This window comes from Pristiophorus japonicus, chromosome 8 (assembly GCF_044704955.1).
Source record: "Pristiophorus japonicus isolate sPriJap1 chromosome 8, sPriJap1.hap1, whole genome shotgun sequence".
NCBI classification, from domain to species: domain Eukaryota; kingdom Metazoa; phylum Chordata; class Chondrichthyes; family Pristiophoridae; genus Pristiophorus; species Pristiophorus japonicus.
The window spans coordinates 13,341,281-13,358,816 of NC_091984.1; the positions used below are offsets into that span (position 1 = coordinate 13,341,281).

Consider the following 17,536-nt stretch of genomic DNA (forward strand, 5'->3'; position numbering starts at 1 on the left):
GATTCAATTGCTGGTCTGCCCTGATCAGTATTGATTGGCCGCTAGGATACCTGGTTGACATGCGACCCTGGGATAGGGAGGGGGATTTTGTTTTCTAAAAAAGCCCTGCTCCTAATGGGGGGGAAAGTGTAGATGCACATCTCGCACATAGACGGGGTCATGCTTGCCATGTGCTGTGAACCATGGTCCCAGATTACAGGCAATGGGGCAGTAATGCTCTTCTGGCAGAGTGGCACTGGGATCACAGCCAGTCGCAAGCTAGCACGCCTGAAGCTCGCCGAGCTGCTCTGCCCAGGCGTGTCGACCGAACTACTGGGAGCAGCGCGGGAGTCGGGGGCTAGAATGTCGAGTGTGTACAGGAAGGCCGGCAGCCTCCCCACACTGCTATTATACTGGGGGGGAGGGGTTTCTTGTTGTTGTTGTTGTTGCTTGAAAATGAGTTGGAGCGCAAGAAACCTTTTGAATGATTTGTCCCTGAAGGCCAAGCACATGGAGGTGAATTGAGCGATGAAGGACAGCCCCTGTTAGACGGAGAGGCCCCCATTGAACCCCCTTTAGTGACCAACTGGCATTGAGTGACTGTAGTGCTGCTCAAAATGCTCCAGCCTCACTGTGGGGGCTTTCGCCTAACTAAAATAAAAATTGGGGGTGGGGGGCCTAATGAGCCTTGCACAGGCTTCAGGTGCTGCGTGAAGCCACTGCCCTGCACAGCACGCACTGGGTTTGCATTAGGCCTCAGGCCTTCGTCGCCTGGTTCCTTGCGCGGTTCTGGGGCCACACTATTGGGCCCCAGCGCCTCCACTCGCGATGTGGTCATTTGGGTGAAGCAGGAGAGCTCACCTGCGGCTGCCCCCCTCCCCCGCAACCGGCACCCGCAAGGGGAAGAGGGGAGAACCACAGGAGGAGGGGAAAGAGTTAAACAAGCACCAAGTCCTTGCTATGCGTGGCTCTGCACTGCAAAATGGGATTGAATGCGGCAGGCGTGGGATTCTCTCAGGCTGGCGCCAAGCTGCATTCAGACACGTATTCTAAATTAATTCCTTAATGTTTAACTGCAATAAAAAGTGCTTTGCGCCAAAACCTAAAAAGATGAAACAGATTCTGTTGTGTGACAGACATTGATGAATTGCAGGAAAGAGCTGGCAAAACTCCATTGGACTCTATAAACTCAGTACTGTGCTGGCACATGTTAGTGGCATATAAATTTGAATCAGTAAGAGTTTTGCTGGGTTTTTTAAAAATAATCTTTCATTCAAATTTGAGGCCGGAAGTGAAATTCATTCAGAACGGCCACATTTTTCACATCAAATTGCTTGAAATTTTCCAGGAGCTCAATGACATCGCGTTTGGATTACACAAGCGGCTAAAATGCATTTAACACTAATGTTTGTTTTATTGAATTGGTCCACTTTCTGTTAATTGAGTGTGTCCATTAACATGCACCTTTTCGTACAGCTAAATTCTGCAGAATTACCCCCTTAATGACTGTGTTTCTCCCCAGAAGAAAAAAAACTTTACAAAGTGCAAAATTCTAATGCTGCTGCGATTCAAAAGGGGAGTCAAAGGGGCAAATTCTTTTCACGCAAGAAGAACACAGCAACCAGGAGTCTCCCCAATAAAGTTCTTGAGGCCTGAAAGGTAGATGGCAAACGTGTGCCCCACCACCCCGTCCCCACTGCCTCAGCTAGCTAAAGGAGCCTTTAGTTCAGCCAAACAGGCCTGGAAAGTCCCAGGCCCCAATTCTTGTTCTGCACTCAGGCCCTTGAACTCAGTACTAGAGTTGAATTCAGTGCATCTGGGCGAGCAAAAAACAGTCAGTGTTCCTGCTCCCGATCGCTCCATCATTGACAGCCGTGCCTTCAATGGCTGAGGCCCTAAAAGCGCTGATGAATTCCCTCCTTAAACCTCTCTTTCTTCCTTTAAGACGCTCCTTAAAACCTACCTCTGTGGCCAAGCATTTGGTCACCTGTCTTAATATCTTCTCATGTGGCTTGGTGTCAATTCTTGTTTGATAATCGCTCCTCTAAAGCATCTTGGGACCTTTTACTACATTAAAGGTGCCATAATAAATACAAGTTGTTGTTATTATGCATTCAGCCCTGCTGGATCGTTCCCGCCTTGTCAGGGTGACGGGCGATGGATGGGCCACGATGCCCTCCGTGGTCAAATAGTGCTCCCCATCAAGAGATACACATGAAGCACGTGTGAGGGCACTAGACAGAGAGCTGTTTACCTTGCCCTGCATTCCAGCATGTCCATAAAAAAAATGGAGAAAACCGACCCCAGCTACTTGCAATTTCAAACACTCGTTATACTGAGAAATCATTGAGAGAATTATTACCTTTGGAACCGCAGCGAGAGAGAAAAATCCTAAATAATTAAAGGCTGCAATTGGTCAACCATTCCCTTTTCACACTTCCTAAAGACTGTCAGACTACATTTAGTAAAAATCAATAGCTCATTAACTTCATCAAACTCATAATCCTGTTGGACTTGGATTCAAAGATATTTGAATTTATATCGCACCTTCCATGACCTCAGGTTGTCTCAAGGCGTTTTACTGCCAGTCAAGCACTTTTGGGAGTGTAGTCACTGTTGTGATGTAGGAAATGCGGCAGCCAATTTGCGCACAGCAAGCTCCCACTCACAGCAATGTTGATAATGACCAGATAATCTGCTTTTGTGATGTCGGCTGAGGGATAAATACCGGCCAGGGCACCGGGGATAACTCCCCTGCTCTCCTTCGAAATAGTGCTGTGGGATCTTTTGCATCCACCTGAGAGGGCAGACGGGATTTAACGCCGGACCTGAAAGACAGCACTCTCCAACATTGCAGCGCTCTCTCCAGTACCGCACTGGGTGTGTCAGCCTGGATTGTGTACCCAAGTCTCTGTAGCGGGACCTGGAACCCACAATCTTCTGCCGCAGAGGCGGGAGCGCTGCCCAACGAGTCGCACGGCTGGCACCTAGAACAGTTCATCGGCAAGGTTTGAATATTAGGCTAAGGGGTGGCACCGTACCTCTGTGTCATGATTTTGAAGGCATCCGGGAGGTAGCATTGCACGTTTTCCATCTGGAACAGGTCGGCGTCACAGATCTTGTCGTCGGTCCGACCATAGTTGGCACTCTCGATCACGATGACATCACTTCCTGGGCAGCGGAGGTCAATGGGGTAGCCCTCGCATGACAGCTCCCTCCTCACCAGCCCAAAGGGCAAGGCAGCACGGCTGAAGCCTGGAAAACACAACGTGGAATTTGTTTTGGGTTGGTGAGGGGTCGGACATTGATCAATGGCAAAGTCGGTAACCTCCGCGACAGCAAAAGAGAAACCACCGCTACCAATTCTCATTGAAGGCCCGAGCCAAGGGGGTGCAACTGATCTCTCAATCTCCCTGGGTTATGGAAGGCTGGGGGGGGGGGGGGGGGGGGGAAGGAAATAAACAAAGCAGCCAGCCTTCCTGCTCTCGGACATCACCGAGTGACACAGGGACAGGACTAGCCCATTCAGCCCTTCGAGCCTGCTGCGCCCTCCTGGAACGAGCATGTGCTGCACACATGTGCAGTCTGACAGCACCCATTCTAGAGGCACGCACATAAAGAGTTGCCACTTGGCCAAGATATTGTCATCGAGGGAGGGGGGCTCCTGGCTAGTTTGTTACCCAGCACTTTCAGGAGGGGAGAAGGCAAAGTGACGGGGGGGGGGGGGGGTGAGATTGACTTAGCATTTGGGAGCTGAACCCGCCAGCAAGGAATTTTAGGTTTGAGTGACCGCATAGAATTCTTTGAAGAACTAACAGAGAGGATAGTTGAATGTGCTTTCAATGGATTTTCAAAAAAAAAAGCATTCGGTAATGTTTCACATAACAAGACACTCATGGCAAACACATGGCATTAAAGGGGAACGCGACCACCCATACAGGGAACTGGCTTGTGGGCAGAAACCAAAGGGTGGAGTAACTGAAAGTTGCTTGGGGAAGAAAGATGTGCTGAGGGATGGTCCACAGGAGCCAGTGTGGGAACACCATTCCCCACATCTCCCCATTCCGAGAAACTTCTGTTACTTATGTGCTACATACATACGATCAAGGGGCTAAGTTTAACTTTTATGCAATAATGGGCGATAATCAGACCGGCCGCAGGTTAAACGCCCTGCCCCAAATGTCCGGTCCATTGAAGAACTAAAGGAACAACATTGACATTTTCTTACGACGCCACAGTGGGGTTTGTGAAAGACTGCAACGGGGCAGGGGTAGGCAAACTGGACAAGCAACAACAACAACTTCTATTTATATAGCGCCTTTAATGTAGCAAAACATTCCAAGGCACTTCGCAGGAGTGTTACAAGACACAAAAATTGACACTGAGCCACATAAGATGAGATTAGGACAGGTGACCAAAAGCTTGGTCAAAGAGGTAGGTTTTAAGGAGTGTCTTAAAGGAGGAGAGGTACAGAGGCGGAGAGGTTTAGGGAGAGAATTCCACAGCAGACAGGTGGCAGAATGCGGTTTGATACAGTAGAATCAGTTTTGGATTTAGGAAAAGAGAATACACCTTAAATGAGAAAATTTTGGATGGCATAAAGGGTGCTTGGTGTGTCAATAAACAGGTCATTAAAGGTTGCAGAACAGGTATAAACACAGCTTGGTAGATCAAGGTTGTATTATAGCTTGGAGCAGACCTTGGTTGGGCCACAGTTGGAGTGCTGTGCACAGTGTTTGGGCACCGCATCACAGCAAGGATATAAAAGCAGGGGAAATGGTGCAGTACTGACTTGCTCGGGTGTTACAAGAGTTAAGGAGTCTCGGTTATGAAGAAAGACATGAGAAGTTAGAACTTTTTGAGAGCTGAGAAGGCAACGGTGGTGATTTGACGGAGGACTTCAAGATCACAAAGGGTTATAAATAAGCTAAATCGTAACAGGTCTTTGCCATTGGTGGAGCCAGAGGGCACAATCATTTAAGATGATCACCCAAAGAAATAAAATGGTTCGAAAAAATGTTTAAAAATTGCTTCACACAAGGCGGCGGTTGAAACTCATTTGAAATAGACAGCAACTTGAAAATCAGGATGGGGCGTGGGCAGGGAAGTGAGATTAGACTAGGTGGCTCCTGCAGAGAAGATGGGCCGCACAGAGTACATGAACTGAATGTGCTCTCTCTCTCACGGTGACAGTCTGCGGCCTGGCGATGAAGGAGCTCTGCCTCTCTCCAGCTTTCATTGGCTCAACGGGCAGTTGCGACAAATTGAAAAGCTGCTGATGGTCTAAGTTCTGTGCGCAGGGAAAGTGACCGAATGTATTAAAGTGATAGCACATCCATTGCCAACTGCGAGTGGTCTTCCCTCAGTCACGCACTAATGAACACTCCTTCAGTCGCAAGCTCCAACGACCTTCACACTGAAATGAACCCCATCTGCAGGATGTGGTGCTGAGCCTTGCAGACTGTGAGGCTGCCGAGCTTTGAAATCTTATCGATCAAACATGGGTATGGGGTGTGGGGGGGGCTAGGGGCTGTGTGAGTGGGAGGTTGCGGGGGGGGGGGGCTAGGGGCTGAGGGGGGGAGGGGCTGCGGGCGGTGGTGGTGTGGTGGCTGGGGGGGGAGGAGGGGGAGGTCACGGGGGGGTGTGGGGGCTTGCGGGCGGGGAGGGGGAAAGGGGGCTATGGGAGGGGGGGGGGCTGCGGGCAGGGGGATGACTGCCGGCGGGGAGGGGAGGTTGCGGGGGGACTGTGGGCAGGGTGAGGGGGGAGTGGGGGCTGCAGGCGGGGAGGGGGACTATGGGGGGGGGGGTTGTGGGGGGTGGGGGGCTAGGGGCTGCGGGGGGGTCTGCGGGCGGGGTGGTGGTGGCTGTGGGGGGAGGGGAGAGGGGAAGGTTGCGGGGGGGGGGGTGGGGGCTGCGGGCAGGGAGGGGGACTATGGGGGGCGGGGTTGTGGGGGGTGGGGGCTAGGGGCTGCGGGGGGGGTCTGCGGTCGGGGTGGTGGTGGCTGTGTGGGGGGGGGGGGGGAGAGGGGAAGGTTGCGGGGGGGGGGTGGTGGGGGCTGCGGACGGGGAGGGGGACTATGGGGGGGGGGTTGTGGGGGGTGGGGGGCTAGGGGCTGCGGGGGGGTCTGCGGTCGGGGTGGTGGTGGCTGTGTGGGGGGGGGGGGGGGGGGGGAGAGGGGAAGGTTGTGGGGGGTGGGGGGCTAGGGGCTGCGGGGGGGTCTGCGGGCGGGGTGGTGGTGGCTGTGGGGGGGGGGGGGAGAGGGGAAGGTTGCGGGGGGGGGGTGGGGGGGGCTGCGGACGGGGAGGGGGACTATGGGGGGGGGACACAAGTATTACAGTAGAACTCAATATCCCTGGCTAAGGAGAGGGCAGGCATTGAACACCTCATCTGGAAGAGTGCTACATTCCCTCTGCATTTATCCATATTTTCTGATTCTTTCCTTCTGACTGTGGCTTATCATAAATATTTTTCCTCTTCCCTCTCCCACTCGGAGGACGGGCAGAAACAAGGGAATGGGGCAGGCTTTGCGAGTTCTGCCTGGGTTGTGATGGTACCCGGATGCTGTGCCAACACCACAGGTACAAACCAGCCTCAGTGTCGTGTGAGCGAGCCGGGGTATTCCATCAATCATGGCTGGGTTTGGAACACTCATAATTTTCACAGCATTAATGCAATAAAATTTCATATGCACGGCAGTGATTACAAAGACAGCATCTCGATTAACAATTATGGAAGACATTGAAACCCATCTGCACGGAGGGGAAACGAGCCTGTTGAGGATGGCAGTGGAACCTCTACAGCGAATTACACGGTGAAACAAGGTTAGACTATATTAGCTCAGTCAGAGGATGTGGCAGATGATGGAGTGCTCAGTGCACCGGTGCATTTGTCTCATTCCACTTTGCAAGGCGCAGGAACAGAAAGGCGCTTTTGGTTACTGAGGTTCCGTGAGGGGAAGTGGCAGCTGATCCCAAAAGCTGGAAAGCAGACTCGCATCGGAAAAGCTCCATGCCGGAATCAGCTCGCCCCTTCACCCCCCCCTCCCCCCCCCCCCCACTGTGCAAGTTGCATAAGCCGCGTTTATTATGATTGCTGACAAGGCTGCTGAGTCTCCATGGAAATACGGACAAATTTACAGCACAGAAACGTTGGGCCCGACAGGTCGCTGCTCCACACAAGCCTCCTCCCACCTTCCTTCATCCAACCCACCAGCACGCCCTTCTATTCCGTTCTCCCTCATGTACTGAGCTGGCTTCCCCTTAAATGCATCCATGCTAGCCGCATCAATGTGGTAGCACGTGCCACCTTCTAATTACAGGCCGTCTTGTTCTGGAGGACGTTTAATAAAGGTGTTTAAATTTAACTCGACATTTGGTGAAAGAAAGAAGGCCCTGAGCTTTGGAACTCAGCTCGCCCAATGTGAGCACATTAGCGGTTATCTCTTCTGGTTTAAAGTCCTTCACCTGCTGTTTGAACTGAACCTCGCTACCACAAGGGGTGGTTGAAGTGAATAGAATAGATGTATTTAAGGGGAGGCTAGACAAGCATATGAGGGAGAAGGGAATAGAGGGTTATGCTGATAGATTTAGATGGGGAAAGAGCGGAGGAGGCTCGAGTGGAGCATAAACGTCGGCATGGACTGGTTGGGCCGAATGGCCTGTTTCTGTGTCGTATATCCGATGTAATCCTGTGTAATGTAATCGTTTATTTGGGACCCTTTCGAACTGCAACGGGCTGCATTGAAGCAACAGTCGCCAAATAACAAGCCCCCCGATTTCAAAGCACCTGAACTTTGACCCGAGGGAGTAAACTCATCCAGAGTCAGGTGTGACAGTGAGTGTGGGCAGGCTCGTCCAGTGTACAGGGCATCACAGCCACGCCCTCTCTCCAGTCCTCACACACCATGGCCACACACGGGCAACAGGGGTCTCTAGCGAGCAATCCGGACCAGTAACCCTGACAAACCAGTAACCTGCTGAGACCAGTCAACTCAGCCACATTCAAAAGGGCAACCACCATTCATTGCACCGCACAGAGACTTCATCTCCAGGCCGACAGGGGAGTGTATATTCAGTAACGTGTCCCTGGGACTGGATTTTAGAAACCTTGATTTGTATAGAATCATAGAATTCTTAATCGATAAGGGGATAAGGGGTTATGGGGAGTGGGCGGAGAAGTGGAGCGCAGTCCATGATCAGATCAGCCATGATCTTATTGAATGGCGCAGCAGGCTCGAGGGGCCGTATGGCCTACTCCTGTTCCTATTTTGTATGTGCCTGTGCTGGCTCTTTGAAAGAACAATCCAATTAATCCCACTCCCCCCCGCCCCCCCCCCCCCGCCGATGTTTCCCCGTAGCCCTGCAATTTTTTTTATTTTCAAAATATATTCAGATTTCCCTTTTCAAAGTCACTATTGAATCTGCTTCAGGCAGTGCGTTCCAGATCATGACAACTCAATGTGTAAATACAATTTCTCCTCATCTTCCTCTCCGATTGTTTTGCCATTCACCTTAAATCTGTGTCCTCTGGTTAGCGACCCCCCTGCCAGTGGAAATGGTTTCTCCTTATTTACTTTATCTAAACCCCTCGGAATTTTCAACAGCTCTATTAAATCTCCCCTTAACCTTCCCGGTTCTGAGAACAATCCCCGATTCTCCACGTAACTAAAAGCCCTCATCCCTGGTACCTTTGCAGTGAATATGCTCTGCACCCTCTCCAAGATGCAGAATACAGTCCAGAGGATCACAAGTGACTTGTATGACTGAGGAGACAGGTGAACAGTGAGAGCCAAAGTCGGAAATAGACTCGTGCGCATCATCAAAGGATAGGTTCACGAGGGAGAGCACAAAGATTTGGATGAACAAGGCCCTCCAGCCCATTTGAACTCACCCTCCCAGAATAGCAACCCCCCCACCCTTGATTGAGAATGGTGGTGGGGTGGGGGGTGTGGGGGAGTAATCGGTACAGACCTGGATTTCTTGCATAATAAACATTGAAGCCGCTTCGAAAAAAGACCTCCCAAATCGAGCAGGCCTTGGGTCTGGCGTTGATTAACTCCACGCCCTTCCCAGCAGCTTGGATTTCACATCCAGGTTTAATTTCAGTTCTCACTTCACTCGACTTAAGTCAGGCATGCTCCACTGATGGTTGGAAATTCAAAGCAGACCAGAACCAGGCAATCTGCTCGTGCAGTTCTGCTCGTGCACTGCGCCGTGCAGTTTCCAACAGAGGCCGACACGTACAGTTTCCTTCAACGGAAATTTTCAATCTTCGCTGGGCCTTTGGAACCTCGTTGACGAAGCGTTTGCCCATCCCCCACAAAGGCCTTGCTTAGCTAGCCATCTGTTTTCCTTACACCTCGGTGAACCTCATGGGACTTTTTACTGCATTAAAGCCATTTCTTAACAATAACTTATATCACGCACTTAAAGAAAGCTTGAAATTATATAGCTCCTTTCAGGATGTCCTAAAGTGCTTCACAGCCAACTAAGTACTTTTTGAAATGTGGTCACTGTTGTAATGTAGGAAACACTGCAGCCAATTTGCGCACAGCAAGGTCATAAGAAATAGGAGCAGGAGTAGGCCATAGGGCCCCTCGAGCCTGCTCCGCCATTTAATACGATCATGGCTGATCCGATCATGGATTCGGGTCCAGTTCCCTGTCCGCTCCCCATAACCCCTTATTCCCTTATCGGTTAAGAAACTGTCTATCTCTGTCTTAAATTTATTCAATGTCCCGGCTTCCACAGCTCTCCGAGGCATTGAATTCCACAGATTTACAACCCTCAGAGGAAATTTCTCCTCATCTCAGTTTTAAATGGGCAGCCCCTTATTCTAAGATTATGCCCTCTAGTTCCAGTCTCCCCTATCAGTGGAAACATCTTCTCTGCATCCACCTTGTCAAGCCCCTTCATAATCTTATACATTTCGAGAAGATCACCTCTCATTTTTCTGAATTCCAATGAGTAGAGGCCCAACCTACTCAACCTTTCCTCATAAGTCCTACAAACAACAATGTGATAATGACCAGATAATCTGTTTTAATGATGTTGGTTGAGGGATAAATATTGGCCCGGACAACCAGGAAAACTCCCCTGCTCTTCTTCGGAATATTGTTGTGGGATCTCTTGCATCCACCTGAGAGGGTTTAACGTCTCATCCAAAAGACAGTGCTAGATTTTGTGCTCAGATTCTTGTAGTGGGACTGTGAACCACTGCACAGTCTGACTGAGAGGCGAGAGTGCAACTCACTGATCCTAGGCACTTCACAGAGGCATCGAGAAAATAAGCACTAAGCCGATGGAGAAATTAGGAAGGGTGATCAGACGTTTGACCAATAAGGTGAGTATTAAAGTTCTTAAAAGAGGAATGGAGGGCAGAGAGCCAATGGGCTTTAAGGAAGGAATTGCAGGGACCTAAGTGGCTGAAGTCTCTGCTGCCGATGGTGGGGCGATGGAAAGGGAGGTGAATAGGCCAGAGGTCGAAGAACAGAGAGGATGAGGATGGTTATATGGGTGGAGGAGGTTATAGAGCTAGGTATGGGTGAGGTCATGAAAAGATTTAAAGACAAGGATGGAAATTTTAACCTGAAGGTGCTGGGGTATCAGGAGCCAATGTAGGTCAGGCAGCAGAGTTGACGGTGAGTTGAAGTTTTTGGAGGTTGGAGGTCAGCCAGGAGAGCAACGATGTATCCTTGTTTGGAGGGGACAGTGGTATAGACAAGGTTTTCAGCGACAGATGGGCTGAGGTGGGGGTGCAGTTGGGCGAAGTTACAGGGTTGGTAGGAGATGGGAACATGGGTGGATTTCAGCTCAGCTTTGCCAAGGCTGAAAACAGCCAGATTCAACTTGAGATAGTGGGGCGGGGGGTAGAATGGAGTCAGTGACAAGGATACAGAGTATACAGCTGTATCCAGTGGCGTTCTGCAGGGCTCAGTGCTGACTCTCTTGCTTTTTGTGGTACATATCAATGACTTAGACTGGAATGTTGGGGTATGATCAAGAAGTTTGCAGTTGACACTAAAATAGGCTGTGTGGTTGATAATGAAGAAGAAAGCTGCAGATTGCAGGAAGCTATCAATTACTGGTCAGGGGGGCAGAACAGTGGCAAATGGAATTCAATCTGGATAAGTGTGAGGTAATGTATTTCAGGAGGTCTAACAAGGCAAGGGAATACACATTAAATGGTAGGACACTGAAAAGTGTAGAGGAACAAAGGGACCTTGGAGTGCAGGTCCACAGATCCCTGAAGGTAGCAGGCCAAGTAGATAAGGTGGTTAAGAAGGCATATGGAATACTTGCCTTTATTAGTCAAGGCATGGAATACAAGAGCAAGGAGGTTATGCTTGAACTGTATAAAACAATGGTTAGACTGCAGCTGGAGTACTGTGTGCAGTTCTGGTCACATTACAGGAAAGATGTGATTGCACTGGAAAGGGTGCAGAGGAGATTTACAAGAATGTTGCTTGGGCTGGAGAATTTTGGTTATGAAGAAAGATTGGAGATGCTGGGTCTGTTTTCTTCGGAACAGAGGAGGCTGAGGGGAGACCTGACTGAGGTGTATAAAATTAAGAGGGATCTGGATAGAGTGGATAAGAAGGACCTGTTTTCCTTGACAGAAGGGTCAACAACCAGGGAGCATAGATTTAAAGTAATTGGGGGAAGGTTTAGAGAAGATATGCGGGGAAATTTCTTCACCCAGAGGGGTCTGGAACTCACTGACTGAAAGGATGGTAGAGGCAGAAACCCTCACCACATTATTTAAGTGCCATAACCTACAGGGCTACGGACCAAGAGCTGGAAAGTGGGATGAGGCTTGATAACTCTTGGTCGGCCGGCGCGGATATGATGGGCCGAAATGGCCTCCTTCCGTGCTGTAAATTTCTATGATTTTGTGATTGCTAGAGATGCTTGGGCTACAATTGTATAGCTACGAGTGTAACCAAGAAAAGAGAGTTCCACAGAGTTGGAAAATGGAGGAGAGGCCCGAGAGGAGGTTGGCCTGGTTCACTGTGTTGAAGGCTGCAGAGAGGTCAAGGCTTGTACACACCCGTCATACGCTGCTCGTGACAGATGGTCAGGAATCTCACAGGTAATGACACATTATAATTTGGGGAAAACTAACTCAGCTTTCCCAAAGGCATTCATGGGTCTCCTTCCTGTTCGCTCTCCACTGGCCCCCATGACCGTGGGGGAGCAGTAATCATAGCTCAGGAGTCTCTGCTTGATCACTCTGCTATCAACATGTAAACTCTTTTAGTGCCAGATTACAGACAGGCACTTGCAGAGGCATGGGAGTAATTTACCTGCTTCCCTTTTGGAAAAACATTTACAAATTTGCTTTAGAATTTACAGCCGCAATGTAAACAAGGCTTTAGGGCTCCGCCAACCAATTATTTTCGTTAATTGAATGTCAAATTGAATTTTAGGATACATTAAACTTCCATGTAAATGTTACAACTTGTTAGTTAAGTGTGCCAAGAGCATCCTGCAAGGTTACATGCTGGAATTGAGCTAAATGAGCGTCATCTAATGCAGAGCCGAGAACCCTCCTGCAGGCTTGGCTTATAACCGAGCCACACAGATCGGAAGGTCCCGGGTCCCAATTCCTTACTAGTGCCGAGTTCCTTTCCAGCAACTCTGCCGCAAGTGTGACTGAGCAAGCACTGGGTGAAGATGGTGACCCGACTTGACTGTAATGCAGCATGCAGTTGAATAGCCTTTCTGACACTCACAACTGTGACTCATACTTAGCATCATTAAAAAAAAGACTTGGATTTATATAGCACTTTCCACGACCACCGGAATTCTCAAAGCGCTTCACAGCCAATGAGGTACTTTTGGAGTGTAGTCACTGTTGTAATGCGGGAAACACGGCAGCCAATTTGCGCACAGCAAGCTGCCACAACAGCAATGTGATAATAACCAGATAATCTGTTTTAATGATGTTAATTGAGGGATAAATATTGGACAGGACATTCCCCTGCTCTTCTTTGAAATTGTGCCATGGGATCTTTAACGTCCACTTGAGAGAGCAGACAGGACCTCGATTTAACATCGTAGAACAGTATAGGGCTATGATAGCGTAGTGGTTATGTTACTGGATTTAATAATCCAGACGCCTGTACTAATAATCCGGAGAAATGAGTTCTATTCCCACCACGGCAGCTGAGAGAATTTAAATTCAGTTAATTAAATAAATCTGGAATTAAAACACAAGTAATGTGACCATGGGTTGGAAAAGGCTCCCAGCAGCTGCAGAACTGCACCCCAGCAAGAAGTCAACACCTTCAGGACATGAAAGGGAGAGGAGAAAATCGACACAAAAAAAAAGGAGTCACAAAATGCAATAGAATTCCAACAGGCTGGGTATGTGCCGATCAAGCCGCTGCAGATTACTGGTAATCTGCTTGTACCAGTCAGCGCAATAGAAAGACAACACATCACTTATTTCATTTTGTGTCAATTCCAACTAATCTCAGCTCTGTGTGGGCGACACATACAAGTAAAGCAGGCTATTCCGTTACAGGAACGACCATTGCTGGCATAATTTGACAACGGTGCCAACAAACTCTGTGCTGTGGGCCGACTCTTTCACATAAAACAGCTTCTGTAAATACTCAAGTGTACAGCTGCCCTTTTGGGCGAAGGGAACGTCCTGGCCCATATTTATCCCTCAACCAATCACAAACAGATTATCTGGGCATTTATCTCATTGCTGTGTGTGTGGGACCTTGCTGTGAGCATATTGGCTGCCACCTTTCCCCACATCACCACAGCGACCAAAGTACTTCATTGGCTGTAAATAAAGCGCTTTGGGACGTCCTCAGGCTGTGACTGCCGCTGTATAAATGCAAGTCTTTCTTCCTTACAGACCAAAAGGTTAGAGGTCTGATTTCCAGTCCGTGCCAAATTGGCCGATTCCAGCTTCTGGCAGCAACTCCCACTTGTAACCGGCGATTCCTGTGGTAAAGTGCAAGCGGATGTCAAGGCAAAAAAAAAAACACAGGATGAGGCTTGGCGGTGATGCCCTCTGCGGTTGAGCAGCACATGCTGCTTGAACTCCTGGGGAGAGCGGTGGGGGCAGGGGGGGGGGGGTGTGGTGCGGGCTTGCTGATGCACCTCAGCGGGTGGGAGTGTGGGGAATAGGGCCCTGTGATTGCATTTGAAAATAGCCACATCAATAGCTACTTAAAGCTCTTGAAACTTGCGTGTGGCTTCTCTCGCTGATCGATCGACTATGCCTCTTACCCCGCCACAGCTGAAACACACGCACATGGTAGAACGAATGATATTCCAGCGTGCCGTTGGGCAACGTTGCGTTAATAGTATTTCCCGAGATCTTTCAGTTTAGTTCAAAGTCCTCCGACAGCGAAGGGGAAACGGGAAACAGAAGCAGCTTTGGCTGCGACAGAAAGGCATTTGTTCCATTGCCGGGGCCTCTGACAATCGGAGGGAGGGGGGGAGGAGCTGGCTGGAGGCCGGGACAAGCAAAACAACCACCAAAATCAATACCGGAGACTGCTCTCTGAATAGGAGTGCAGCCAAAGACTGGCACTTAGAGTTAACTCTTTCACGCACTTTCCTTCCTCTGCAGAAAGGACTGTGGAGAGATAGCGCGTGCCAGGCGGATGGGCTACGCCACTCAGCACTAGAGGCCATCCAAACTCATCACATGTGCTGATGTAAAGGGCGATACGCATTGTGCGCGCTTTGCTGAATGCGAGCATCAGACAAGCCCGCACAATGCTCAAAGAGGAAAGGGCCGGCAGAGACTAATGGAGCGGAGATTTGCCTCGGGTTTTCCCATTGTTTCCAGGCCTTCCTGCACTAAGTATGCTGCCGAACACAATTGTAGTCAGCACGAGCTTTTACGCTCAGGCGGAGCTCCAGTCAGTTATATTTACAGCCCCTGTGCGTATTTAATGAGTCTCCATTCACAGTCTGGTGCCTTGGAAAAACAAAACAAAAATACCTCGTACATTGATTTGGTCAGTGAGGTTGGCAGTGCAGTTCGTTCCCCTTGGATTACCTGGACTCTCCAGGAATTAAGAGATTCATCTCCTGGATATTATTGGGCCATTTAAAAAAAAAAATTGTACCTTTATTTTTTGAACACTTTCATAGCTGCAACAATATTGGTGATTGGGAGAAAGTCTGTTTGATTGGGCGAGGTGATGGAGAGGTGGGAAATCACTGTGAAACCTCCAGGAATGTATCCTTTATTTTTCACTCAGTCCTGGGGTGTGAGCGTCACTATCAAGGCCAGCGTTTATTGCCCATCCCGAATTTCCCTTGAGAAGGTGGTGGTGAGCCGCCTTCTTGAACCGCTGCAGTCCGTGCGGTGAAGGTGCTCCTACAGTGCCATTGGGGAGGGAGCTCCAGGATTTTGACCCAGCAACGATGAAGGAACGGCCGATATATTTCCAAGTCAGGGTGGTGCGTGCCTTCCGAGGGGAACTTGCAGGTGATGGGTGTTCCCATGCGCCTGCTGCCCTTATCCTCGGCGGTAGAGGTCGCAGGTTTGGGAGGTGCTGCCGAAGAAGCCTTGCCGAGTTGCTGCAATGCACTTAGTAGATGGTTACACACCGCAGCCAGTGGTGGAGGGAGTGAATGTTTAAGGTGGTGGATAGGATGCTAATCAAATGGATTGCTGTGTCCTGGACGGTATCGAGCTTCGCAGTTGTCAACCCAAAGGCAAATGTGGCACCCATTCTGCACACAATGAATAACTGAGGAATCAGTTTGTTGGTGGCAATGACTGAGCGGGAACTCAGTTGGCTGTTAAGAAGCAGCTTTAATGACTGACCATGGGAGGTTTCCACTTGTCCATTTTGCACTGTCTTTTATTTTTAATCCATACTATATCGATAAACACAAAACGCTCAGCGTTCCTGTCAGCTGAATAAGGATCTGAACTTTGGAGTGTTACTCCTCAGGATACTTGGTGACAGCTTGTGTTTTACTGCTCTATCGGACAAAAGAAAATTCAATATTGAAAGAATGAATTGAGGAAAGGTTATACTGACTGGAATCTCTTGATTGGCTCTCAGAATCCCGAAAGCGTGAGCCAGATTCACCGTGGCATCAATAGAATGATGCGAAAAACTGTGCTACACATCAATGAAGCCCGATTTACCCCCTTAATGTTGAAATGGAACACGAGAGTAAACTACTCGTCTTTGCAAGATTATAAAATAGTTTCACCACACTGCAACAGAAAATAGCTAATGTGCTTTGGGTCCAATGGCAACAACATAATATTGAACTCACAGTGCAGACTACAACAGCAATCGAAAAACCATTGCGATTTGCAAAGGGAGCTTGCAGTTGCGGGAGCTATTTAGCGACAAAGCAGGAGAACTGCACTCGCAAATCTCTTTTTCTGGGAAACCATGAAAGTTTTGATGATTCATTGAAATGTATTTCGGTTTTTAAGAGTAGTTCCACGATCTCATTGCAGATGCCTTGCGGGAGACTTAAGGGCCAAGTTTAAAGTCAGTCCAGCCCCAATCGCCCCCTCCCCTGGGCGTGAATGGGATGGCAGCAGCACTAAAATACCGCACTTAGCCGGGCTGATCCTGCTCCGATCTGTCCCGCCGCCATTTTGTCACGGCCTTCAGAAGGTGGTCTCAGGGGCCCCCCTGGAATCGGATGGGAGCCTCCATTAAATAATGTAAATCGTGGTGCCTTGTTGTCCAAAGAGCCCAGCTGCAAAGCGGCGGAACAAAAATGGCGGAGCAAGCGGCGTGCATTTGTACCTGGCGGTGAGCGGCCAACCCGGCGGTCCTAAAAGGAAAGGCAGCGGAGTTTCTGGGGTCATTTTGTCCCACCACACGGCCCAGCAGGTGCTTTATTTTGGCGTGGGCCAGAAGGAGGCGGAGGAGTTCACAAAAAAGAAATCCAGGCCGAGGCCCTCCTGCCCTGCGGGTTTCCTCCAGTCACCTCTCGCTGGCTCCGTCTTTCAAGTGAGACATAGAAACATAGAAACATAGAAAATAGGTGCAGGAGCAGGCCATTCAGCCCTTCTAGCCTGCACCGCCATTCAATGAGTTCATGGCTGAACATGAAACTTCAGTACCCACTTCCTGCTTTCTCGCCATACCCCTTGATCCCCCGAGTAGTAAGGACTTCATCTAACTCCCTTTTGAATATATTTAGTGAATTGGCCTCAACTACTTCCTGTGGTAGAGAATTCCACAGGTTCACCACTCTCTGGGTGAAGAAGTTTCTCCTTATCTCGGTCCTAAATGGCTTACCCCTTATCCTTAGACTGTGACCCCTGGTTCTGGACTTCCCCAACATTGGGAACATTCTTCCTGCACCCAACCTGTCCAAACCCGTCAGAATTTTAAACATTTCTATGAGGTCCGCTCTCACTCTTCTGAACTCCAGTGAATACAAGCCCAGTTGATCCAGTCTTTCTTGATAGGTCAGTCCCACCATCCCGGGAATCAGTCTGGTGAATCTTCGCTGCACTCCCTCAATAGCAAGAATGTCCTTCCTCAAGTTAGGAGACCAAAACTGTACACAATACTCCAGGTGTGGCCTCACCAAG

At 49.5% G+C, this 17,536-nt stretch overlaps 1 protein-coding gene across 11 annotated transcripts in view; it reads right to left on the bottom strand.

The window, feature by feature from the left end:
- adgrl2a (adhesion G protein-coupled receptor L2a) overlaps window positions 1–17,536 on the bottom strand; it is a 544,699-nt gene that overhangs the window by 229,463 nt on the left and 297,700 nt on the right. For all 11 annotated transcript variants that reach the window (XM_070886520.1, XM_070886511.1, XM_070886513.1 and 8 more), the window contains one exon: window positions 3,021–3,234. In XM_070886520.1, coding sequence (XP_070742621.1) covers window positions 3,021–3,234 — 214 coding nt within the window. The remainder of the gene's footprint in view (window positions 1–3,020; window positions 3,235–17,536) is intronic.